General features: G+C 46.5%; 1 protein-coding gene across 1 annotated transcript in view; it reads left to right on the top strand.

The window, feature by feature from the left end:
* The first annotated feature begins 492 nt into the window (after positions 1-492).
* HEATR3 (HEAT repeat containing 3) overlaps positions 493-25,855 on the top strand; it is a 29,996-nt gene continuing 4,633 nt past the window's right edge. The window contains exons 1-12 of the mRNA XM_039881087.1: positions 493-823; positions 954-1,126; positions 2,403-2,490; positions 3,893-4,005; positions 5,893-6,002; positions 8,181-8,321; positions 9,805-10,082; positions 13,792-13,882; positions 13,981-14,138; positions 14,396-14,478; positions 15,381-15,517; positions 20,588-20,680. Of these exons, the coding sequence (XP_039737021.1) occupies positions 686-823; positions 954-1,126; positions 2,403-2,490; positions 3,893-4,005; positions 5,893-6,002; positions 8,181-8,321; positions 9,805-10,082; positions 13,792-13,882; positions 13,981-14,138; positions 14,396-14,478; positions 15,381-15,517; positions 20,588-20,680 (1,603 nt within the window). The 5' untranslated portion in view covers positions 493-685. The remainder of the gene's footprint in view (positions 824-953; positions 1,127-2,402; positions 2,491-3,892; positions 4,006-5,892; positions 6,003-8,180; positions 8,322-9,804; positions 10,083-13,791; positions 13,883-13,980; positions 14,139-14,395; positions 14,479-15,380; positions 15,518-20,587; positions 20,681-25,855) is intronic.

A 25,855-nucleotide genomic window follows, 5' to 3' on the forward strand; every position in this document is an offset into this window, starting at 1 on the left:
GTGTTTTCAGTATTTTAAACACATTAACATTTAATCCTTACCATTGCATTAGGAATATTTTATCCATGTCTCCATTTCACTAATAAGGGAACTGACGGAGGAACATTAACTTTTTAAGGGAGTCCATTCATTCTAAAGTATTAGTTGGGCTTTGTCTGCGACAGGAGCTGTGCTAGGCACGGGAACTCGACAGTGGTTACTGTCTTTTGAGCACCTACTATGTTGGGCTTGGTGTTAGGAGCTTTACATAATTTTATTTAAATCTCACAATAACCCTGCAAGTAGATATCCTTAATCTCGTTTGATTGTTACGGAAATTACAGGTTAGGCGAGATGCAGTAACTTGACCGACATCGCGAGCTGGAGGGAGGCGGGGTCGGTATTACCACGCAAACCCAGCCTCCCTTTCCTGGAAAATCCATGGGACTCCGCCCCCTGGCCAGGTCTGGCCCCGCCCACCCCTCCTCTGCGCCTGCGCGTCCCCGCCCCCGCTCCCTCTTCGCCGCGGACACGCCGTGCGCCTGCGCACTGCTTCTCCAGGTGGGTTCAGACCGTCCGCGGGCTCCGCTGAGCAGCACCTCGGACGCCCCACCGCGGCCGCAGGGCCCTGCTGCCAGTTCGGTAGCCAGCACCCTGCCCCTGTCCTCCTTTCTCTCCCTCGGTCCTCCCCTCAGCGCACGCTGCCATGGGAAAGAGCCGGACGAGGCGCTTCAGGCGACCTCAGTTCTCCCCTACCGGCGATCGTCCGGCCGAGTTGGCAGCGGCGGAGAACGGGGCCGAGCGAGCGGAGGTCGACGGGCCGGCGGCGGAGCTGCTAGAAAAGGTGAGGCCGGGGCCTGCCGGCCCCAGGAGCGGGGCGGGGGGAGCCGGCATCCGGCGGAGCCGTGGAGCCGTGGAGCCGCGCCGCGCGCCTGCGCCCTGCTGCCCCTGCAACCCTCGCTCCTGTCCCGCAGCTCCAGCACCCGAGCGCCGACGTCCGCGAGTGCGCCTGCGCGGGGCTGGCCCGGCTGGTGCAGCAGCCGCCGGCGCTCCCGGACCTGGCGCGCCGGGACGCCGTGCGCCGCCTCGGGCCGCTGCTGCTGGACCCCAGCCTGGCGGTGAGGGAGACGGCGGCCGGAGCGCTCAGGTGAGCAAGAGGGGGGTCCGGATGGCACTGCGTCCAGCCGGCGCCTTCTGTGTGCCACGCGCCGTCGCTTGCCCGGTTTCATCCTCAGTGCATTCGTTCTAGGCAGCGCGGGAGCGCCAAGAACTGCCCAGGGTCTCCCATTTGCAGAGGTGGGATTTGAATTCAGGCACTCAGGCTCCAGACGCCTCTATAACCCCCGGAGCTCACACATTCCATGCGTCCATCTTGCTGCTGCCCCCGCAGCAGCCTCCTGACCTCCTGCCCAGCATCCTTCGTTCAAGTCCTAGCGCATTGTGCCCTCTCCAGGAACCCCTCCGTAGAGTTCTGAGGTTCAGGGAACTCCAGTATATGTGCCAGATCTCTGTGCAGGGGACTTTGAGGCAGGACACTGAATGTGTCAGCCAAGATCCCAGGTTGATGAAACAGACAGGAAACGAGTAAACAAGCAAAACATCTTAGATAGTGGGACGTGCTGTGGAGGAAACCAAGAGGATGATGGGTTGGAGGTGAGACGTTACTTAAATTGGATGATCTCTAGATGACATCTGTGAACTGAGAGAGCGGACCAATGAGAGAGCCAGACACTGAAAAATGGGGAAGCATTTCCTGACTGGGAAGCAAAGGAGCGAGACAGCAGAGGGCTTGGCTGTGGCCGACTAGCCTGGGGGCGGGGTATTATGAGAGGTAAAGCCAGAGAGGACAGGATTGAGTGGTGCAGGGCTAAAGGACCTATTCTAAGCAAGAGTGACAGGATCTCACTTACCTTTTCAAAAGGCCAGGCCGTGCGGAGAATGGACTGCAGAAGGGGCAAGTGGAGAAGTTAACATCTGTAGTTCTTAAGAGTTTTGTTTGTATTTTTCATTCATTCATTGACTTGAAAAGGCAGGGTTGCTTCAAAGGGCATCATTCTCAGCAGCCTCACCCTCGCTGGTCTGGAAGTCTTGATTCCAAGAAAAGATCCCTTCGCATGAGAGTAGACTGTGAATTGTTTACATTAAATAGGAACAGTCTTCTCCCCTCTACCTTCCCTATAGGCACACACTTGTGCGCTGTGTCAGACTGAGTTGTTACATGACTAAGTCATTTGTTGACATCATGTAAAAGGGAGCCGAACAGGTGGAAATTGATGGGTTGGATCTGTAGCATCTTATCGAAGTAATAATCAGTTTCATTTGGGAGACCTCGAGTATGGTTAGAAATAGAAATAAATTTGAGGGGGTAGTAGTGTTTTGTGACATGTGATTTGAAAGTAACACATTTTCAATTTCTTGTGTAGAAATCTCAGTGCTTGTGGAGGTTTTGAAGTTTGTGATGACATGGTGACTAAGGATATCATGACTCCTCTGGTCGCACTGCTGAAAGAGGTATGCAATTTTTCAAGTATTCCGATGACAGTTTTTAAATGTAGCTTTTAGGATGCAAACTTAGATGATTATTATTTTTTTTAAGTACTTTGGTGATATTTTGTCTTCCCTCAAATCATCCTTTGGGGATTTTATTTTTCTGGAAACACTGATCTCTCCTTGCTGATACCAGTCTCTAGTTTGTCCCCACTGCCTGTTTTATGTGTCAGTTGGGAAAGACCTTCCTAAAACTATAGACTGACTCCTTTAGACTTTCAACGTCATACACTAAAAATAATCAGAATTATAGATTGCTTATTTGTGCACCGGTTGTGTTTTGTGTGTTATTAAATCCACACAGCACTCCTTTCTGGCATTTGTAGAAATTTTTAATAGGACCATTTTACAGATGGAAGCTGAAACACAGACATTAGGAATTTGCCTCGAAGAGGACATAAAGCTCCCAAACTTAATAAGCCAGCTGTATTGCATGAGGTAGTTCAGGGTCAAGGAGCTCTGTCCGGCATGCCTCTAGACCACTGTTCTAGACTGGTAGGTATTTTCACTTACAGCCATGTAGAGAATATCCAGTTTTGAGAAGAGGCCTCATCAGTCTCATTCGCTTTAAAGCAGTGTTTCTGCTAGAGGTGATTTATCCCACAGGGGACATTTGGCAATCTCTGGAGCCATTTTTGATCGTCAGGGCTTGGGCGTAGGTGGTGGTGTTTGCATGTAGCGGGTACAGGCCAAGGATGCTACTGAACATCCTACAGTGTGCAGGACAGCCCTCACGACAAAGAATCATCCGGTCCAAAATGCCAGTAGTGCCGCAATGAGAAGCCCCGCCCTTCGGAGGAGCCGGGCTGCCCTAGAGGGACAGCACTGCAGACTGGCTCGGGCGCCACCTTTGGAGCCAGAATGCCCAGCCTCACCGCGTGCTGAGCGGCACCTCCAGCAGGCTCTCTGCACCTCAGTTTCCTGTTTGTAGCGGGAGGTTGGGGATAACAGTACATACATTTCTTAGGTCTGTGGTAAGGATTAAATGACTTAATATATCTAAAGCGCTTAGAATAGTGCCTTGCGCATCGAAGGTACTTTATGGGTGTGAGTGAGCTCTTATTATGCGTTACCCCTCTTTGCCTCATTTACTGTCTGTCACATTAGAAAAAATAATTCGTATTGGGTTTACATTTTCATTTAAAAGGCGAAATGCTTTATATCCAGTTTGCATAGTGATTTGGGAACCTCTTTCGTCTGTATTTCTTGCCGAAAGGGAGCAGCGCTGTAGGGACTGTACGGATTCGATTGGCTTGTTAACCGCTACGGTTTCCGATGTTTATTTTTTGTGATTCTTCACTATCATGCGTCTTTTTGTTTGGTTCTTCCTCTTAACCACAGTGCTAATCGTGATATTCGGTTACAGTGTAGTGCTGGACTGGATTCAGATGAGATGTCTCCACCGGAGAAAAAAGACCAGAGCAGAAGTTCTATTGAGAACATAGCCAACGAAGCAGTGAACGTGCTCTGGAACGTGTGGTAAGGCGCTTTCCATGCTCAGGCCGCCACGCTCTCGGCGAAACCGCAGAGGACTTTCTGTTCTCCCGGGGGGGCCTGTGAATCGTGGTGTGAGTGCTGGGTAGGAGGTGACGTCAGGTGACCGAAGAGCAGCCCTCCTTCCTGGCTCAGCCTTTGCTAAATTATTTGCTGCATCGCTACATCATGTGCTTCTCAGCTCGTCTCTCTGGTCATTGCTGCCGACAGAAATCAGAGGAGTCGTGGCCACTGGCCCCGTATACCTTAAAGTTGTCCTACAGCCAGCCAGGCCCGCCACAGTAGCTGCTTTGCGCTGGCGTCTGGAATGGGACAGGGGCTGCAAGCCCGGGCTGGTCCTTTACTCCTCCACCCTGACGTTGCCATTTGATAGGCCAGATGCCTGAGAAGAGGTCCTTTGGCCCCAAAAACAGGCCACACTCCATCCCATGGTCATAGCAGAGGTGGGATGGAGTGGACTTGCTGTTAAGAAAGAGCTAGAAACACAACCTGAATTTGTTTTTTTCTAACCCGTTGTGTGTTCCACATTTCTGTCTAGCAAGATCCTGTCACAGTTCCTTACTTTTTAATCAGCCGCAATTATAGCTTCTGACCTGAAAGCACAGGGATTTCTTAGAATGCAAGATTAAGTTGGATCTGAAAAGCTGCCTGTAGAACACTCCAAACCTGTCTACGATTTCATTTTAAACCCGTGGATGCATTCCACCAGAAAAATAAGAGAGAGCCGATTTGAGGAAATGACGTTTGAGCAGGCTGGTGGGGGCTGCGTTTCTGTGCACCAGATAACTTTTCTTATGTAAATTGTTGAACTTGGAAATTTTCTAAACATTTCTTTGGAAAGAGCTGGAAAAAGTGATCTTCATGGTGACCTCTCTTTCCTCAATGCCCGTGAGCCTGTCTGTATCATTCCAGTTGTCATAGCTCTTCATGTTTGTTTTACAGTTCAGATTTTAAATTATATTTGCGAATGTATATATTTTAAGTTATCTTAACACATGTATGTCTTACCTTCCTGACTTCACCTGACTTTGGGCTTCTCGAGGATAGGCTCATAGCAATGTTGCAGTAGCTAGCTAGCTAGAAATAGTTTATCTTTAGATGAAGGATTGAATTTAATAATTTAGTCAGCTCTGTTAGCTATTTGTGTGTCATATATGTATGTGATATGTGTAGGGGAACACTTTTCTCTGGAAAATTATTATAATTATTATAATTACCTTTGTTTACCCGGTCTTTTGTACGTGTGTTTATTAACAACAGTGGTAACAATCACATTAATTCATTAAAGGGTGGTATAATTTAAAAAATGTAGTAATTTCTTTGTTGCAGACTGCAGTTCTACTTGTTGAAATTATAATAGTCTAGAAGGAATGAATAAAATTTAATTTTGCTTTCTTTAAAATTTGTGCTTTTTGTGTGATAAGTAGAGAGGCCTTTAATCCTCACTTTAACGTATCGTTACTGTGGCTAGCGGAGGAACAGTGGGTTGGATCCAAGAAGCCACCACTAACCAAACGGCTGGTCTTTGGACTGATCATTCCGCTTTTGGGGGCCTGGGTTTCCTCATCTCCAAAATGAGGAGATGAAGTAAATGATTTCTAAGATCTCTTCCAGCTCGAGCCTCCCATAAGGACATGGGCTCAGGCAGAGATAGGCTGAGAGGCCCCACTGTGCTGTAGACGTAGAAACAGCCAGTCATGTTCATGGGCAGTGAAAATGAACAGGCGCTGGTTTCTGTGCAAGTGGCGAGTGTTTGACCCCACCTCTCTGGTTCTTTTATAAAGCCGGATTCATTTTTTCATGAATTTCTGTGGTTGATTTCTTAATGTTAAAATGCGAATAGTAAAACCTTTCTTCCCCCCTTCGATTTAGTGAATGCAGTAGTAGAGCACTATCTATATTCAATAAAGAAGGGTGTTTGGAGATCGTATTAACGTATTTAAGTAGATTTTCCACCAACGTCGACCTGGCTGTTTCAGTAGGTAAGTGAAGAAAAGGTGATGATTTGTTAATTATGTGTGATCTTATTCAAAAATCTTTATTCAGACATAGCATGTTTATTGTAAAGGAGTGATTTCTTTTTCCTCATTGTCTATAAATGTATAGCTGAGTTCTGTTGGTTCTGAATCTTTTAAAATCTGTCGTTAACACACAGTTTTCCTGCTCTTTCCTGGGAAAGGGAGGGAGCGATTACGTGAGCCCGTGTGGTTTCTAGCATGTTACTTATCTTAGAAGGCTTTAATTCCTGAGCTTTCATCCCTGTCAACGGAGAAACTAACGCTCAGCCACCGGGCCTTTGAGCCAGAGTTCATTGGAATCTAGACTTATCTCAGTGTCTTGTACCACTGTCTCCTGCTTTCCACAGAAAACTGATAACCTGGGCTTTTTTTTTTTGAGAGAGGAAGAAATGTGATTGAAATTTCACATAGACCCACTTCCCTTCTGGGGGGCAGGGCAGGTCTGGCAGCTTAGCTGCCCGTGGCTCCCTCCTCCTGTGCCTGGGGTTAGAGAGCCACTGGGGGGCCCTCCCTCAGCAGGAGCAGGAGACAGAAACTGGAGGGGGGCTGGTCCCACAGAACTTTGGGGTAGGGCGGAGAAGTAATTGACAGAGAAGCATGTCTTTACTGCCCGGTGTAATGGCAGGCATCCAGCCGTCCTTTTATTTTCCTCCTGTCAAGGACAGTGTATCCCCCTTACGGTGCTTCTCCTGGCTCTAACACGTACTTTCAAGAGAACAAAAGAAAAAAATAGTGAAGTAAACTCTACTGGGAAAAATTTAAAAACCCGCTTCTCAAAATGGAATCTTTGAAAAAGGGGAGATTTGTGAGTAAATGTGGATTTTTATAAACAGTCGAACTAGGAAAATGGTAGGTGACCTGAGGACAGTTTTTCTTACAATGAGAATTTCAGGAGTGAGTTCACAGTTTTTAAAAGAAAAACTTCCCTTCTATTTTTGTGCCTTTAGTCTTGTTATAGATTTATTTTTTTAGATTTTCTCTAATGAACTTTGGAAAAATGGATCAAAATAAAGTAATTTTGCATTGTATAATAATTTCCTTTCTGCATTTAGTAAGATTCATGAGGTTTTAAACGAATGTCAGATTACTTTTGTTTTGAAAATCAAGCAAGGCTTACATACAGTCAAGTGAACTTCTGAGATTCCATTCTATGTATTAATAAAGTTTTCTTTGAGCTTGTATCATCTTTATGGTAGCAGTCACAACTTATCTTGGCCTTTTGCCAAAGTGAATTTAATCTGTCTCTTAACGAGAAACATATTACATTTGGATATATGTATATGAACATATATGCGTATATGGATTTGTGTACAGATATATTTTGAGAACCAAACCAGATCACAGAAATAGCATGTATTTTGACTAATTTGGACGAGTATGATTTACATGGAAATTTTTAGACCTGGCAAGAAACGGATTTGTGTGGAATACAATATCTTGAAAACACATTTGGGCCTGCTTCCATTTTATGCTTCAGAGGTCTCCTGTCAAAAGCTTTCATACAATCCCAGATGTTTTGATATTTTCAATTATTTTTAATGTGCAAGCTGTAATCAATTGTCTTGTTTTAATGCGGGAGAGGAGTTAAGTGGATCATATGTCTTAATATTTTAATTTGCTCTCATTTTTATGTAAAATACTTTTTTTCTTAAATATTGCTTCAGCAGAAATAACCGTAACTTTTACAGTCATGCTGAATTTAAAGGAAGCCAGAATGTACCCAAACCTAGGGCTTGTCCTTCACAGCAGACCTGCCTGACAAGAGCGAGCTATGGACTGGTGTTTGGTCTGCAGGCTGTTTGCCTCTGATCCATGATAAGTGATAGAGGCTAAGCCTTTATTGGTGTTTATGGTGACTCCACATTGTCATGCCATTGGAAACCCTTTTAAATTGTATTTTATAAAAGTTTAGTTCTTTAAAGAATTAGAAATTAAGAAAAAAGAAAACATCTTTTATACCACTGATAGTTTGGGAACCCTCATTTGCATGTATTATCTGTAGGTAAAGTGTACGTACATATCCTACAAAATCTACCTGTCCGAAGAATTGTAAAGATGTGAATGCTTTTTGATGAGTTATTTTTGTGTAAATTATCCTGGTAGAATTCACGGTTTCTGAATATCTCATTTTTGTCTTGGTAGCGTATTGTTTGCAGACAGTGACTGAAGATAACGTTGAGCTGCTGAAATCTTTCAGCGGCCCCGCGCTGCAAGTGCTGGAGTCAGCACTGCTTTCTCCTGTCGGTTCCTTGGAATATATTCTGTTAAAGACATTGGTGGCAGGTAAAATTTAGTGTCTCTTTTTGGAAACCTGTAATAAGTGGAGACAGGGGGTCAAAATTCCATTATTTCACCAATCAGGGCCTTCTGTGCTTATGTCTGTTCGGAAAATTTTAATGTTTAAGTGGAGACCCTTAATTCAAGCAGTCGTGCAGAGTTGGGAAGCCTTCTAGAAGAGGTGTGTTTGCAAGTTAACCAGCTACTGTTGTCTGATGAAGAAGTGCTTTTGTCAGGGTCCCCGTATTGACCCATGAGACCGGAAACTGACGGTGGGCATCCAGGATGCAACCTCTCCCTTTTCTGTACGGTCTTCACCGCCAACTCTTTCCTCCTCAGAATTTCTAAACACAAAAATAAAGTAATCCGATGACCTGTTGAGTCATTGGTAATTTATACAATTTCTGTACATATTTTCCTCTTGATCTTCTGTATATATTGTCCTTACAGAGGTAATTTATCTTGAGTGGTTTTTTTTTTTTTTTTAAAGTGTTAAAATGCATGTAACCTAAAATTTACCATTTCAGTCACCTCTGAGTGTGCAGTTCAGTACCGTTAAGTACATTCACATGGTTCTGCATTCAGTCTCCAGAACTCTCTTCATCTCATGAAACCACAGTGCTGGACACTCCCTGCTTCCTGCCACCCTCCCCCAGCCAGCACCGATCCACTTGCTGTCTGCTCTCTGTGCCTCATGCACATGGGATCATACAGTATTTTTTTTTTTATGATTGGCTTATTTCACTTAACATAATGTCCTCAAAGTTCATCTATGTTATAGCACATATCAGAATTTCCTTTGTATTTATTTTTAAGGTCAACTAATATTCCACTGTGTATATGCCACATTTTGTTTATCCATTCATCATGGGTGGACACCTGGCTTGCTTCCACCTTTTGGCTCTTGAATAATACCTCTGTGACTATGGGTCTACAAATATCTGTTTGAATTCCTGGTTTTAATTCTTTCAGGTATATACCCACGAAGTATTTTTAACAGTCACTTTTTTTTTTTTTTAAGTTAGCCTAACTCTAAATGATACACTTCTGTTCTACTTTGATAAGCAAAAAACCAGGAACCTACCTGCTGTCTGTCCGATTTGTCCGTGACATCTGGGAATTTTAGTACATTTCGTTCCACTTTTGGAATATAAGAAGCTGCTTCAGAGAGCAGCTCAGGTTAAGTTGAGAGAATGCAAGGCGACTTCATTCGTTTTCACAGAAACTTGATCATTTCTGTCTTGGTCTGTTGCTGTGTAGTGTTGCGTGCCAGGGAAAGGAGATGATTGCAAAGGATTGTAATAAAGGGAGCAGCCTCTCTGCCGAGTTTTTTTGACATTTAATAAAAACCGAACAAAGGCAGAAAGGCAGTGGGATCGAGATTTTTTGAAATTACACCTGAGCTTAAAAAACCAATCTTGTGGAAACTGTATTTAATAAAAGATTTCACAGGAAGTGCCTTTGTCCTTATGCTCATTTTTTTCCCCAGGCACAATTTGGAATCTGAAGGACATTATTCCATCCAAGGGTCAGGCAGAAATCATAAATGCCATACTGAAGACCTTATCTGAAGTTTTGGAAGTGGATGCTGGTGAAGTGGTTATTCGCATGAAGGAGGCCGAAATGCACAGGTTAAAAGCGGCTGCGGAGGCGGAGGACCCGCCGGAGAATGCTAATGGCGACGGCTTGATCGAAGATGACGAAATGGAAGAAATTCCTCGTAAGAAAAAAGTCCGAAGGAAAACTTTCATCTCAGATCTACTTCCAGTGAGTCAGATCATGCTTTCAAACATGGATTAACATAGCTGTTTCCTTTCAGTGGGCATCCTCAGCTTTGTGGAAAATGTTACAGCAAAATTAATTATAAAGCAAATTTCAGTAAAAATCAAGTCATCTTTTCCCATTAACTCTCATTGTAACATCAGAAATTTACTCCCAAAGGGGAAGAAAAACTCCTGTCTAAAACAAAATTTTTTACACAAATGATTTCAGACATGTAATAGACTTTTGCAACACTTTACAAACGTGGTCATCTTCCAGCTCTTGTGGCTAAACACTGCCTCCCAGCCTGTCTCCAGACCAAAGGAATTTTCACTTTGCTTAGATTGTCTCTTATTTCAGTATTTAGCCTTACCAGAGAAGCAAGCCAGACTTTCGCTTACCCACGACTGCCGCGCAGAGCAGGGGAGGTCGGGTGATCGTGAGACCCAGTGATGGCTTGTAGTTCTGCAGACCGGGAGGTTGTGGCATCCTCATGCTGGCAGCTCCTGTGCGATGTTGGGGTGAGGGTGAGCAGTCTTGGGTGCAGGAGACGTTTCAGCTGAGCCCGTCAGTAGGGGTGGAGCCACACTTTGGGAAAACATTTCCCCAGGGAGGAGAGCAAGTAGTCTCGGGCAGATGGGGAGCCCGGACGGAGTCGGGCTCTATCCATTCAGGTGCACACTTTCTGCGCTCCTGCTATGTGCCAGGCACTGTGCCGGATGCTGACGACAGATGATTAAGACATATTTCTTATCTTTGGGGACCTTCGCCGTCTTGGGAGGAGAGAGACATGATTATAATTCATTATGATGGCTGTGCTAAGAACAGTGATAAGGCCGTGCACAGGCTTCTAATGGAGTAGTTTCTATAGAGAACACACACATGACCCAGCCCTGATGGGAGAGGAGAAGAGGCTGTCAGAAACGGCTTTGGGGACGGGACGCCTGAGCTGTCACAAAGGATGGGGTAAGACAGCGAGGTGAGAGCAGATGGGCGGTGGTGGTAGGAGGCTTGGGGGCAGGAAGACCAGTCGGGGCTGCTGAGGTCATTCTGAAGACATGCCGAAGCCCGAGCTGGAGGAGTGCTGCTGACGCCCCCTCTCTGCAGCTTCAGACATGGCCTGTCCTTACGTACAGCGAACCGAAACAGTCGTCTGAAGTCGGCGTCTTAGAGTTTCGATAAGTTTGTGCCCAATGAGAATGTTTTAAATGGCATGTGCTTGAAAATCACTGGATCAGTACACCACTTTTTGCATTCGTGGAGTCTCATAAAGCAGGAATTGGTGGTGTTTTAAACAGAAATGGCGTAGTTAGAACTGCTTTTCTCAGCCCTTGTGAATAGCTGTAGGTGCAGAGCACTGTGTTAGTGCAGGGTGACCACAGAAACGAGAAGGCCATGCTGCCCTTGAGTCGCTTGCAAATCATAAAGTGGTTTAAGGGTCGACTTTACCTCAGGCGGTTGTTCGTCATGGCGGACTGCTAATCTGTACCAGAAAGTGGCTGAAAAATCACAGCACACCCCTTTTGGTGCAGGGGACACAGCTTTGAACCCCAGACTTACTCCTTGTCTCACTCGTGCATCTGAGTCAGTTGAATGGAATCTAAAAATCAGAAAATCTGGACAGACAGAGGCACAGCTGTGCGCCTCGCTGCCGCGCCCCCCCCACCCCTCCGCCCCCCGAAGGGTGTTTGCAAAGGGCCCGGCGGCATCTCTCAGTGCGCGGGAAGGTCAAGTCCTAACTTGGGATGTGCAGGGCTCGTGTGCACACGCAGCGTCCGATGTCACAGCCAGGGCAGGAGGCGGTGCCGCAGCGGTCGGCAGCGCACTGACTTCTGGCCGGTGCACTGAGTGAGTGACACCCCCGAATTCCCATCAGAGCAGAACCAGGGAGCTCTAAGCTCCCCAGTGTCCTGGGCTCCAGCCGTGCTTCCCAGGGCCCCCTATAGGGAGCGAGAGTGGACCGAGAGCCAAACCTCCCAAGGTGAAGTGCCACTGGTTAAAAGAGGTGGATGTTTAACTCTCACTTAGGGATTGACTTTTTTTAGTGTTATTTAGGAATAGATTTGGGTGCTTGTAAGATGCAGCGTTTTCACATAGCAAAAGCTTGCTCTGCAGTCTGAGCATGACTGAGTAGACTGGATGGTTCACGTGCTGGTCAGTCAGCGATACGCAGGTGCCCGGAGGGCGCTGGGCATCAGCCGATCCGTGCAGGAAGGCAGGTTCACCGTCAGCTCCGCCCCCTGCCTGTGCAGCGCTCCTTCAGAATCAGAACTGCCGACTGCACCATTTAACTTCAGGGGCTGCAGTCACACCTGTACAGAACCCACCACCCCAGGTGGTGGTTTTCATACATGCAGAAGTAGCGTACTCTCCGCCCCGCTTCCACAGTTGTCACTTACCAAATCATAGTGTCTCATGTCCCCACCCACTCGCCCCTCTCACTACCGAATATTTTGAAGCAAGTCTCAGATGTCATAACATTTCACGTAGGTGGCTCTTCGTGTCAGTTTGACAGCAGTAAGAAGCAGGGAAATGTTCTGAGCAGCAGAATTGTGGGAAAGCGACACTTAATTCCCGAGTGCTCCTGAGCCAGCTCTTCGTGCATCCGAAGTAGCTCAGCACCCGGCACCGCTGGGTCTTGTTTCTAGATGTTCCTTTAGGTGAATATCATACACAGCAAACAGGCTTAATTTTTATGTTCATTCTTGCCAGCAATAAAAAGAAGACAAATATAGGGATTCCTAAACTACATCTATTAAATTAGCAATTCGATTTTTTTTTTTTTTTGGTGGTTTGAAATTACAGGTAAATTATTGCATGACGAAGTTGCTGGAGGATTACGAATGAGTATAAATATTCTGGAAAGGAAAGTAGGACTATGTCACGGATCTGTAGTTGTGTTTTTAATCTTCGACCCAGTAAATCTGAGGAAATAAGATATCCAAGTAATTGAAATATTCCACACTAGTGAAATGCTTAATAAATTACAGTGCATCCGTCATTCCGACAATAAAATGTACGTTATTTTTAGCTCATGCACTGTTTTGGAATATCAGTGTAGCTATTTCACTCTTCATAGGTGACTTGGAGATTGAGGCGATGCCAGTTGATGCTACCCATTTTTAACAATGTCAGTTGATGAGTTAAATTCATGTTACTCATTTTCAGAGGAAAAACTCTCCTTTCTTCAGTCTAAAAGACATGCTTTATTGCAGTCTGCAAAGGAAGCCGGGAAGCAAGCCTTTCTGCCTCTTAGCCGAGCTCTGCTAGTCACATAAAGGCTTGTTGGTAGTTCTTGCTAATGCAGCCTTTTCCAGGAAGACATCTACGCATCCAAAAGTGACTTTCTTGTGTATTGGTGCCTGGTGTCTGAAGTGAACTCTTGTTTTAGACTTCGATTCTGAGCTGCTTCTTAACACATTAGGTGAAGTTTCAGGGTGAATTCATTTCGGAATTCCTGAATATTTATCTGTTCTCTGCAGCTAACTAAGCAGCACTTAGAGAATCCCCGTGCAGACGGATGGAGCCAGCTGACAATGTGTGCTCCCGGTGCCAAGAGGGAGCATAACGCCGTTTGTACTTAAGCAGTCACGATTTCTGCTCCCCCTACCCCCTGCACGCCGTATCCCAGATGCAAAAAGCACCCAGTAGGCTTTGACTAAGAGATATGTTTCCAAGCATTGAGAGTCGGTTGCTTTTGTTTTTGTTTCTTAAGCCCACTAACAAGGAACTGAGAGAGGCCACAGCGTTGTTGACGGCTCAGCAGACTGCTCTGGAGCTCATCGTCAACATGTGCTGCAGCGAAGGTTTGTTGCCGGTTTACGTTCTGCCCCTGGACCGAGCGGCAGCTTCCACGAGCGGTTTCTTAAACGTTTCAGGTACGTGTGGTTTGCACTCTTCCCAGATCCCTCCGATGATGAATGGGAAGAGCTTTCCAGCAGTGACGAAAGTGATGCCCATACGGAGAATTCCCTCAGCGAGGGCGGTGGGCAGCTGCTGTCTCCCCTCTGCCTCTCCCATGAAATCCACACTGCCCTCACCAGCTGCCTCATCCCCAAGAAGGTAATCGCGTGCGGCCTGGGCTCATCATGGAGCATGGGGAAGGCTTAAAGCTGCCGGTTCAGAAAGCAAAAGACGTGAGCTCAGACTAGGTAACTGGGAAGGTCTGGGAAACAGAACAGTGGACATTCCTGGGCGTAGGCCGAAAGACATCCTCATCAAACCGGACCACTTCACCGAGAAGCAGTATGTTGGGGTTTGTAAAGCGATCACATGTAACGTGACTCTAACCTTTGCTTTACTGACTTTTTTACATCTAGATTTTTGAGAGAACTGCCTTTCCCAACAGCATTGCAGTTGACGTCTGTTCTAGGAACCCCACTTGGAAACCTTTGATCAGAAAGTAAGAACTTCTCTGTTTCAAAACCGTTTGTTACTATGTCGTTATAGAGAATGGTTCAGTAGAAGATGCCCCCCCCTCTATTCAGGTCCGAGGATTCCTGTGCGTGTCCCCTGGAGGATCACGTGTTCTCGTGTGCCCAGTGACCTGGGGGCGTGCATAGCGGTGCCGTCACAGTTTCCCAGCCTGGAGGCACCCCCTCCGTCGCGCAGTGGTAGAATGGATACGTGTATTTTGGCACAGTCCCATGGTAGAATAATACGCACAGCAGTAGAGACTCCAAGCCAGAACTGCGCACAGCGTGGGTGAAGCAGCGCCGAGCGAGAAAGCTGGGCACAAAAGCTGCGCGCGCTGTGATTCAGTTGTTAGAGTTCGGGGACAGGTAACACTGACCCAACCACGTGTGGAGGTAAGCGTACGTCAGGGTAAACCTGTGAGGAAAAGCAAAGAATGTTTGCCATGAAAGTTGGGGTCGTGGTGACCTTTAGGAGTCAGGGAGGTGGGGCATGACAGGAAAGGCATGGGGGGCTGTGGGGTGCCAGCAGCGTCCATGTCTTACCTGGGCGCATGGAGTTTGCTTTATAAACTGTTAACTGTATATGTGTTGAAGCGCCTTACGTAGACACGTCATGTTTCACAATTAAAAATAACTCTAAAGTTACCGCCATGTGTAGAAGTTTCTCTAAAGCGGATTCCTATGACTCAAAAGCAAGCTGAGCCACAGGGGCCTGGAGCGCTGCAGCGGTTCGATTTGGTCGGTTGACCGTTCGCCTTCGGGCGCTCGGCTCACTGCCTCCGACCTGCTGACAGACGCTCCCGGTTCGAACCGAAGCCGAGGTTGCCGTTGGTGCTGGGTGGCGTGGGGTCACCGCTAGAGAAACCGCGTTTTCCGGCTTCCTTTCCAGAATGAGCACTGTTCAGTGCAGAGCCCTCATGTGTCTCCAGAGTCTCGTGTCCCTCCTGGATGTGGAGCATCTGGGCGGAGCGCCAGCCCTCCAGGCTCTTGTACAGCATCTGTCACAACTGCTCTTTTCTCAGCCAGGTAAGCCTTCGGGCCCGATTGCGAATGACTGCTCAGGTGGAACAGTTTTGGAGGGGCAGAAACGTGGACTTTGTGCCTCGTTTGTCTTCCAGCCTCCAGCAGCCTCTCCAGCGCTATCGTGTACTCACAGCTGCCTGTGTCATAGAGTCAGAACAAGGCATGCGGGCCGGTCTCTGGGCTATAGTTTTCTTTCTTATTAAAATTGTTTCCATCCAGTTATGTCAGACCAATTAAGACTGAATCACAGATGTTGTAAGTGTTAGGTCTTATTAACATATTTGGGTAGTTATTTTTCTTAAATATAAAACCATTTGATTTGCGTTTGACCGGCCAGTACACATACGCGTTACAGAATTCACGGGTTATTAGAGGGTGCGAAGCGGGCAGCTTTGCTCCTCTTTCGTGCATGACCCAGTTCCTCTCCCAGAGTCGGTCACTCTTACCAGTTTCTCGTGTCTTCTTCCAGAGAGATCCTTGATATGAAAGCGCACGTGCTTTTAAGGCAAGTGGCAGACTGCCACGCACACGAGTGTACGCCTTCCTTTTCCGAACGCATCTCTGTTCAGACACCTTTGCGTAGGAAGAGCTGAATCTCCAATCTGCAGGTCTCTGATATGGAATCGTTCCATTGTAGACCAAAAGCCAGGCAGAAATCCTCGGTAGTTAACTGTTCTCTCTAGCGACCTGCGCGAGGTGTGACGTGCTCTCCTCACAGGTTTTTGTGTTCGTGGTAGAATCTCGGCGTGGCCGCTTCAGGCGTTAGAAGCTCAAACCAGACAGAGAGACTGATAGGAAAAGAAGTCTAGTTAAGGAAGATCCTCCACATTCTTCCAGCCAACGTGCATGTATATGAATGTGCTGTTTTTTTAGCTCCTTAGTTTCGTGTTTTCAGGGATTTTTTTGGAGGATAACCTTGAAAATAGATAGTATTCGCTTTCTGCACTAGAATCTACTCAGCAAATGAGATATGACTCTATTGTGCTACATTCAGTGTATTATTCTTGTATTTCATTGTAAACTGTTATCACTTCTCCTTCTCAGACATGACAATAAGTCCAAGAGTTGAAACTTTTAAAAGATCAAGATACGATCGCTTTTGACTAAATACACGTTTCTGCATAAACGTCCCTTTAAGAGTTGGTCCCCAGACTGCTTTGCAGTCTTACATCAAGTTCATGAGAAGTGCTGTATGATGAATGGAGTGTGTTTTAGAAGTTGTAGATTAATTTTTAAAAAATAAGTAACTGTTTAGAAACCCCTGTACAGTTACGTTCTTTCTCTTCTGACCCTTTAACATTTGTCAGTTCAGCGACGTAGTTTGCACGTGGTCTCAGGCTGTGCATTCTTTAGCTGGCGTGGTCCCATGAAAGCCATGCCCAGCCAGTGCTGGCCCCGTCCCATTCAAGGCTGGGCCTGGGCAGCCTCCGTGGCACAGGGGTGGCCCGTCAGTGCGAGTGGGCCAGGTGACGGCTGTCGCTTCGTGTTTCTCTCCCAGCCTTATGAACCTGGACGCGATCTGGACGGCTAGGGTGGGGCCAGGGGTATCTGACTCTTGCTGGAGTTCTGGCTCCCATCAGCTGGGCAGGATTTCCTGTCCACCCATTCACACGGGTTCCCTGAAGGGAGCAGGGCCAAAGCGGGGTCTCGGTCAGCAGGGCCTCCCCAAGCCTCTCCTGCTTCAAAGCCCTGCCTGACCCTAGGGAACCGCACCTGCCCTAGTCCACGAGTTGCCATCTCTTGCCTCTGGGCCTTTCTCAGTCTAATCGAGGAACCACAAGCCCCATCCTCAGCCTGCATGCAGTTTGTTTCATGCACTGTCCTGTGCCTGCACCTCACAGGAAACACTCAGGTGTGTTTCTGCCGGTTCCGCTGGCTCTCTGTGGTCACTGATGTTTGCACATTCGTTACCTGGGAAGATCACGGGAAAACCATACCACACTGAGCCTTGGAGAAATGGTGGAAAGTTTCTGAATCGTGGGGAAATATAATTAAATATTCTGATTTTTAAATAAGTTCTAAATTCATGGCTATTCTTGATAGAACGTTTTCTTACCAGAATGAAATTTTTGATAAAGGACAATGGCTTCTATTTAGAGGTGCTATTAATAGTGGAAAGTTTAAAGGGTAACCACTTATATTTAGAGGTGATATTCTAACATAGGCCTTCATTTGGGATTTTTTAGATAACGTGAATCTCTGGGTTCTGTATGGATATTGTGAACCATCACTGGAGAATTAGGCGGGGAGAAGGGGGCTAAATTTCTCTGCTTTTTGTGTTACCGTGATTGAGAGTTCAAAGTATGAGGATCAAATGGCTCTAACTTGTTTTAATTTTCATGCTAAAATACAGTTCTAAATAGTTACATACCTACGTTATGTTTGTGGTTGACATTAGAGATAAAAGGAAAAAGTTTTTAGTAGAATCTGGTCCTTCCATTTAAAGCACTAATATCAGTGTCCCCTTCATTAAAAACTATTGATCTTTAGAGCATTAAGAAACATTTCGCCATGTTGTATTTTCAGACTGGGACAAACTCTTTGCTCTGTTGTGTGGGATCTAAAATCACTCTTTCCCCAGCTTTGGGGGAGTGAGTAGTTCTTTTTCGTTATAATGCTAATAGCACATCTCCTGGAACATGTGTTCTGTTCCCTATCAGAACACTGAAAATCAGTCTGAAAATTTCTCCTAAATAAGTTCGTGGCCTGATTACTTGTGGGTTGGTAATTACTTACATGCTACAGATTCTTAGATGCTGTACAGACTCGTCGAAGGGAAAGACATTTCGAATCATCTCTTTTGTTTAACTTCTTTTGACATTTACTTAATTTCTTTGAAAATACCACGTGCGTTGACCTTTCGCTGAGAATCTGTCAGAAAGGCAAGGCGGTTTGAAATTCCTTTCCCAACTTCGGATAAATGATGAGATATGAATTAAATAAAAATCGCTCAAATATTTTCCTTAATTTAGGGGAAGGATTAGCTGCACATAATGTAAAACTTGTAGTGTAGTATAGAGTAGGGTTTTGAATCTAAGGTCATGATGAAGACTGGAGGACAAAAAAATTGATTCTGAAATGTGTTCTGGTTTGCATTTGGTTTTCCATGGCTTGTTTTATGTGCAATTCATGTATTTCTAGGGCTACACCTATAACTTTGATAAAAAGTAAGTACAATTTACATTTCAGAGCCAGTGTGGTGACTTCTTGAAATTTAACAGTAACAACTCTAGACCAGTGTTTGCCTGTTCGGGATAAGGTTTTATGGGTTCGGCATTATTACCCCATCTTCCTGGGGCGGAAGTGGAGGTTTAGGGAGGTTAAGGATCTTGGTCAAGGTCGTCCATTCTTTTAGCATGCATTTATTCAACACTTACCTTATGCCATCCACGGTCTAGGTCCACGGGACTCGGGCGTGAGCGAGACAGGCTGCTCAGCTCATGGAGCTTGCTGTCTCGTGTCGTAAAAATTTCACGTAGTTTCAGCTATGGAAGAAAAAGTAGAATGGTGTAAGATATGCCGCCACGTTAGGCAGGTTAGTGTGGAAAGGCCTCTGAGCAGGGGACACTTCTCAAAAATGAAGTCAGAGGTCACGTGGTGTCAGAGGCAGACTTCTACCGCAAGTCTTTCTGATCCCAAATTATACTAGTGTTGCTTTGTGATGCTTACAGGAAATCTCTACTTCTGTAAACAATAAGTATCTGAAAATGAGAGAGCCAAAAAAATATAGTAAGTGTCAAATCAGATTTCTGCAGGCCACCCCTCCGGGCAGCCTCCCAAGGGATGTTGGAATCTTTGTAGGGCCCCAGGCATCACGGGACAGGAAGCCGAGGTGTCCGTTGCTACATAACAAATCACCCCGAAACTTTGTGGCCTAAAACAACAATCGTGTGTTGTTTCTCATGATGCCTGTAGGTCGGGAGTTTAGACAGCGCAGTGGAGATTTGTCTCTGTCCCCGTCTAGGCCAGTGTCTGCAGGAATTTTGTCATTGTGCTGTGGGGGCTGCTGCTGGGATCGAGGGCGGGTGCCAGGGGCACTGCTGAACACCCTGCAGTGCGCAGGTGACCCCGCCCACATGACAGAGAGTGACCTGGCCCAGAGCGTCACTCGCGCTGAGGTTGAGAAACCCTGGCCTAGGGCCTCTGTCTGCAAACTAGAGCCCGAGTCATCTGGACCCTTGTTCAGTCACATGTTCATCAGCCAGAACACCCACACACGACCTGGGCTTCCTCATCATGTGGCGCTGGCTGCCACGGGCCAGAGTCTAGAGCACAAGCACACATGCGAGTCGGCGGGGATCATGTTGCCTCCTACAACCTAGCCTGTCGCTTTTTTATGTTCTCTTGGTCGAGAAAGTCACAGAGTCCCACCTGGATTTAAGGGAACGGAAATAGAGTCCACATCTTTGTGGGAAGTGGCTGGTTTCTGGATGATCGTGCTGGACTGGAAATAACTGTCGTGGCTAATTTGGAAAATAGAATGTAACACCCTGTCAGTTGCTGTCCCTTCCCACCTGGGCGGCACACTCCCTTCTGTAGGACCGCGTTAGCACGTTCGCGTATTGCTGCTGTTCTGTTTGTCCTCTGTGGAAAGAAGGGACAGTACAAGAAGAGTGGCAGCAAGCAGGAGTGAGACGGGAGAGGCGCAGTGGCCTGGCCCCGCTCACGGGTGGGTCTAGTTGGCGAGGGAGCCCTCCGATTTGAGAGAGGACTCCGCCCTCGTCTGCCCAGCATCACGGTGATGGTGACGAGTTTTGAAAAGCAGAATTCAGTCTACAGAGCAGGTTTATCGTGCGCTAAAGTGGGAGTCAGATGGGACCCAGCGCCTGGAGGCCCAGGACTGTCTGTCGAGCACGCCCTCGTCGAGACTGCTTCAGCCGTAGTTGTCTTTCGAACTCAAGTGTACGGTTCACAGCGGGTGGTTTACTAGACATTTTGGCTTAAATCTCAAAAGATTTTATTGTAAGAGTATGTATTAACATTTAACATGTTTTTGTATTGATTCTGTTTCTTTTTCTACAAAATAATCTGTCTCAGAGAAAGACAAATTTATATTTCACTGTTGTGTTTCAGATTTTGCAAAGCATGTTGATTTTCTAGAAGCCATAAGCAGTGCGTTGAGGGCCCTTTTGCAAACAATGGCCTCCGAAAACATTTCTCAGGTAAGTTAACATTTTTCATGTGAAACTGACAGTCTGTACTGTGAAGGCAAGATTCATTACTTAACTGTTTTTTTAAGTTTTTATTTCTGTAAGAGGAGTAATCCGTGATTCTTATTAAAAAAAAAAAATGCTTAAAGTCGAAAGTAACATCTCCCCGCCCACTGCCACGGGCACACACTCAGATTTTTTTCATTAATGTAACTTCTTATTTGACATAGACGTGGTAAATATTTTCTGTGAGTGTCATTTGTCTTTTTAAAAAACACTTTATTACAGAAATCTGCAAGCATGCCCTCCTGGTTCTCATAGTGACGCATCTGCACCTCGGTATAGGTGTCCTACCGCTTTCCTTTTTCCCTTTTCATTCAGGAAGCGTTCAGACATTCCCGAAAGCAAAGTAGCGGGACCTCGCTATAAGTAAAGACCACGGGGCGGCGCCGCGTGCCAGCGCCGGGCCTCAGCGCCTTCTCCCCATCCTGTCCATGCTTTGTTGATCTCCCCCACATTTTCGCTTTTACTTCCTGCAGTAGTTTAAAGCAGATCATATGTTTTTCCCATAAATATTTTATTATGTACTTCATTTTGTCTGAGACAGGAAACAAACTTTAAAATACCATTGCCCAAAACCCCAGATTAACAGATATTTCTGAGTTATCATTTGATGTAGAGTCTGAGTTTAGTTTTCCCTGATCGCTTTAAAAATGTCGTTTTCAAATGGTTTGTTCAAATCAGAATCTAAGCCAGAGCCACGCGTTGCTGTTGGTTGATGTTATTTTCTTAACGGCTTGATTGAGATTTAATTCACATACCACATAATTCACCCACTTAAAATGTGCAATTCAGTGGTTTTTAATATATTCCCAGGTTCTTCAATCTGTTCATCTGTGACGTTCCCCAACCCACCCCCTTTGCCATACTGTGTATTCATTGAAGAAGCTGTGATTTGTCCTGTACAGTTTTCCCCATTCTCACACTTGGCTGGTTTGTCACAGTGGCATTGTTTAACGTGTCCCTCTGTCTCTCATATTTCTATAAACTGGGGAAGTTTATAGGAAATAGTTATGAGTGAAATCTATGATTTGCTTTAATAACTCCAGGAAGGGTGTAGAGCCTTAATTAGTCTCAGGATCAGATATTTTTGGCAGGAATAATTCAGAGTGCTGTATGCTTTCTACTTTTATATCATAAGTCATGTGATGCTATAACATACCGATATTAAGATTGATCAGTGCATTCTCTCCGTGGTTGTAGCAACCAGTGGTCCTTGTTGTCCAGACCCACTTTATTAGGAGCTGCAGAAGGGGGATAGCCTAAGTTTTTCATTTCTTTGACATTCTAGCCATGATTTTTTACAAATAAGAACTTTCGGTCTCATGAATTATTTGGTAATTTTGAAATAAAGTTCATACCAAAAAAGATAGGAGTGTGTGATTCACCATTCACCACCCTCTTTTTTCCAGAGTGATGATTGCTGCCCTAGCAGTCTTGAAAAGTGACCAGCGAAGTTTTTTTTTTTTAAAGTATAATTATGAACTCGTGGGTTTTTATATGTTTATTTCATTCCATTATAGTCATTGTTTTTGATGCAAAAATTGCATTATTTTTAGATAGTAGGAGTCTCCTCAAGTTGGTGCCTGTTTCTCTTTTACACGAAGAGTATAGTTTCTGAAAGCTTTTTACATAGCTTTTGATTATAGAATTGTATCTTTTTTGTGCTGGAAACTTTGCTTCTTAGAGACATTAAAACGATCATTTGCTCATACTCCAGGTGGTACTTAACAGTTTCAAAATAAAATGCCGCACCGCTGAGTGCAGCTTACGATTTCATTGTGATTCTTCCCGTCCGTAGGAGACATCCCTCCAGGACTGCAGTCAGGTGGCTGTTTTAAAGTTGCTTAGAAGAATTCTCCTTGTGGCTTGTTATAAAGTTGTTTCAGCTTTTTCTTTTTTTTGGAAGAGTTTTTTTTTGTTTGCTTTAAGTTTTTAAGTTATACAAAATATACAGTTTTAGAGCTAAAACTGAAATGATATGTTCAGAGAAAGACATGGTATATACATACAATGGAATATTATTCAGCTTTAAAAAGGAATGAAATTTCTCATACGTAATACGATGCGGTGAAGCGGGAAGACATCGCGCCAGGTGACATGAACCAGACACAGGAGGACAACTTGTACGATTCCACTTAGGCACCTGGAAGGGACAGAAAGTAGAACAGTGGTCAGCAGGGGCTGGGGGAAGGGGGAGGAGCGAGTCACTGTGTGGCGGGGACAGTCCGAGGTGACTGAAGAGTTCTGGAGGTGGAGGGTAGTGGTGCCTCACAGCAGTGCGAAGGTGCTTGTGCCACCGAACCACGGTTTAGTTTAGCTGGTGACTTGTGTGTGCCGTGAACTGCCCCACCCAAAAAAGCTGTGCTCAGAGGGGTCTGGCTTCGTCCCTTTGCCCTCGTCTTTCCTTTTCCACTGTCGATAATCGTCCTTTTCAGTTTTTGACTTTTTGTTGTTTTTTGAAAACATCAGCAAATACGTACGTATACGTTTACGTTTCACCCCTTAAAGGGAGCGCGTCCGCGCCCTGCTCCCTTCTCCCTCGTGGGTCGTCGTGGTGCACAGTTAGCTTCTTGTTTCTTTTTTACAGCTTCATATCACTCCGTCGCGTAGCTGCCCATGTTTATTCAGCCTGCCTGTTATGTCGGATACTGAGTAGTTTCCAGCCTTTTGCTGTTAGAAACAGAACCGCAGTGAACAGCTCTCCTACAGGTGTTGTTTTGTTTTTTGCCTTTGTTCCTTTGGGAGGGATTCCTCGCAGCGCACTCGCTGAGTCAGAGAGTAGATGGATTTGTCGTTCTTCTGGGTGCTGAGCCATCTCGACTCACCAGTAGTGTCTAACAGTAGTGTTTGCCGGTTTGATAGCTGGGAGATTACATCTCATTTTTCATTTGCATCTCTCTCACTTCAGGGAGGTCAGCATCTTTGTGTGTTTGAAGAGCCTTTGCATTTCTCTTGCTGTCACTGTCCCTATCTTTTGCCAGTTTGGGTCTTGTCCTTGTTTGTATATGAGAGCAAATCGAGTGAGGTGGAAACTTTTGGGCCGGGGGAGCCCAGTGGTCTGCGTGTTACCAGGTTCTCCAGAAGGTTCGGGAACACTGGGGTTCGGGAACCACTGTGCTAAACCGTCCTCGCTGCTCCCCTTTCAAAACCCTCATTCCGATCAGCATGTCGTTAGCCCGTACCGTCCACCTCTTTTGGTTCCGTGAGGTCCCGCTGTCGGGCTCCACCCTTCTCCAGCCCTGTCGGGGTCCCCGCGAGTCCACACTCCACGTAGGTGCCCCGTCCGGTAGCCTGGCTCCGGGGCACATGGCCGCGTCTTCTCCCATGGGCGCTCGTGGCCACCTCTCTGCGGCACGCGTCCCACACTTTGTCTCGCTCCAGAGCTTAATGGGACTGTCTGGTGTTCTGCTGTTTAATATAGTGCATGCTTTGGGCTTCTAATGTGTTCTTTAAAAGAGAAATCTAGGGTGGCTCCATAGCATAGCGGTCAGCACGTCTGCTTTGCACACAGAAGGTCCTGGGTTCGCGCCCCAGGTGGAGCCACAGACCATAGCCTGGGTGCGCCAGGCCCCGGGTGAGCCAGGTCCCCTGAGTTTGCCAGGCCTTGGGTGCATGTCGCGAGCGTGTGGGAGGAGACGCTCCGCCTTCAGAAATCCAGTTCTTAAGGGGGAGACGGCAACATTCGTAGGTCAGGGGTAGAAGTTGGGGTGGAGGGGCGGGATTAAAGACGGGAATTAAAAAAATTAATAAATAAATAAAAAAGAAATCTCTGTATGTTTGAGGGTTTTTTCCAAGAACATAACTTTTGACTCTTGATTTCTGTGGGGACGGTGGCGCTGCCTGGCCTGTGGGTGGCTGTCGAGAGGATCAGAAAACCCCGCCCCGTGGGGCCCGTAGGGACGTGAAGTATTTTCACTGCTTTTCCACGATGTTCAGGCGGGAATTTGCGGGGTCAGTCGGATGTTCGAAAGCAGTCACTCCAAGCCGAGGCTCGGTTAACGGTGAACTATCCGCGTAGCCCGAGACCATCAGTGCCCAGGTCGGCTGTGTGTTGGCAGGAGCGTCGGATGTCACGGCCAGGGGGACAGCACCAGGTTGGCGTCCAGCGGCCCTGCTTCCCTGTCTTGTGCTTCCCTCGCGGGTCTGTTCACGTCGCCAGCTTACGTCCGGGGCCGAACCCGTAACGGTGCAGCTCACCGTCTTCACACCGGCCTCGTCCTGGCCATGAGGGATCCCTAGTTTGTGAAACTTCCTTTCGGTAGAGTGTTTTCTGGAAAACCTGGGCGTATGTGCTGTTGTTACCTTTAGAGCTGGCGGGAGCAGGGCAGGTGATTCAGAAGTTAGTGTGACGGGTTAGAGCTGCTCAGCGTTTCTGTGTATGACGATCACTCACATTTAGTGAGTGCTTTGTATGCGGTATTTAGCACCGCTGGGAGGTGACTTTTGTCCCGGTTACTGCCGGGGAGGTAGAAGATTTAGTGGGGCAGAGTGAGTGCGGGGCAGTAAATAGCGGAGCTGGGACTTGAACCCAGGATGTCCCAGGCCCCTCGTCACCACACTGCCCCGCTTCTCGGGCAGCAGGGCGCTCCGCTGTCACTGCGCCCGCACGTGTCCTCATTAGCTTGAGGCAGAAAGCATCGCCATGTGGACGAACCACTGTGGAGCTGAATGATTTACCATCACACACCTATCTCAGAGTCAGTTTCTACCTTGTATGTAGTCAGCCAACTTTTATTAAAGCTACATGGTCCTATTTACATTTTGAAAACGTTTTTTATGATCAGCGTTAAAAAGAAATTAGAATCTCTTTAGTCTGTACCTCTGAATGAAAGTCTCATTCAGATGCAGCTAATAGGAACTGAAGCCCCTTTGACAGGCTCATGGCTCCGAGAGATTGAATAATGACAGGGACATGAACAGGCCTCCTCTTAGCTCTGAATGAGCAGCTGCATTTGGGACTGATTAGAAAATGTGGTAACTTCTGTGCTGAGAACTGTCGTTCTTAGAGCCGAGCAGCCCGCAGAAGCGGTTCCTGTCCCGTGTCATGGGTGGTCAGTCCCGTGTCGTGGTGGTCAGTCCCGTGTCGCGGTCGTCAGTCCCGGGTTGCAGGTGGTCAGTCCCGGGTCGC

Source organism: Pteropus medius, unplaced genomic scaffold (genome assembly GCF_902729225.1).
Source record: "Pteropus medius unplaced genomic scaffold, Ma_sr-lr_union100, whole genome shotgun sequence".
NCBI lineage: Eukaryota > Metazoa > Chordata > Mammalia > Chiroptera > Pteropodidae > Pteropus > Pteropus medius.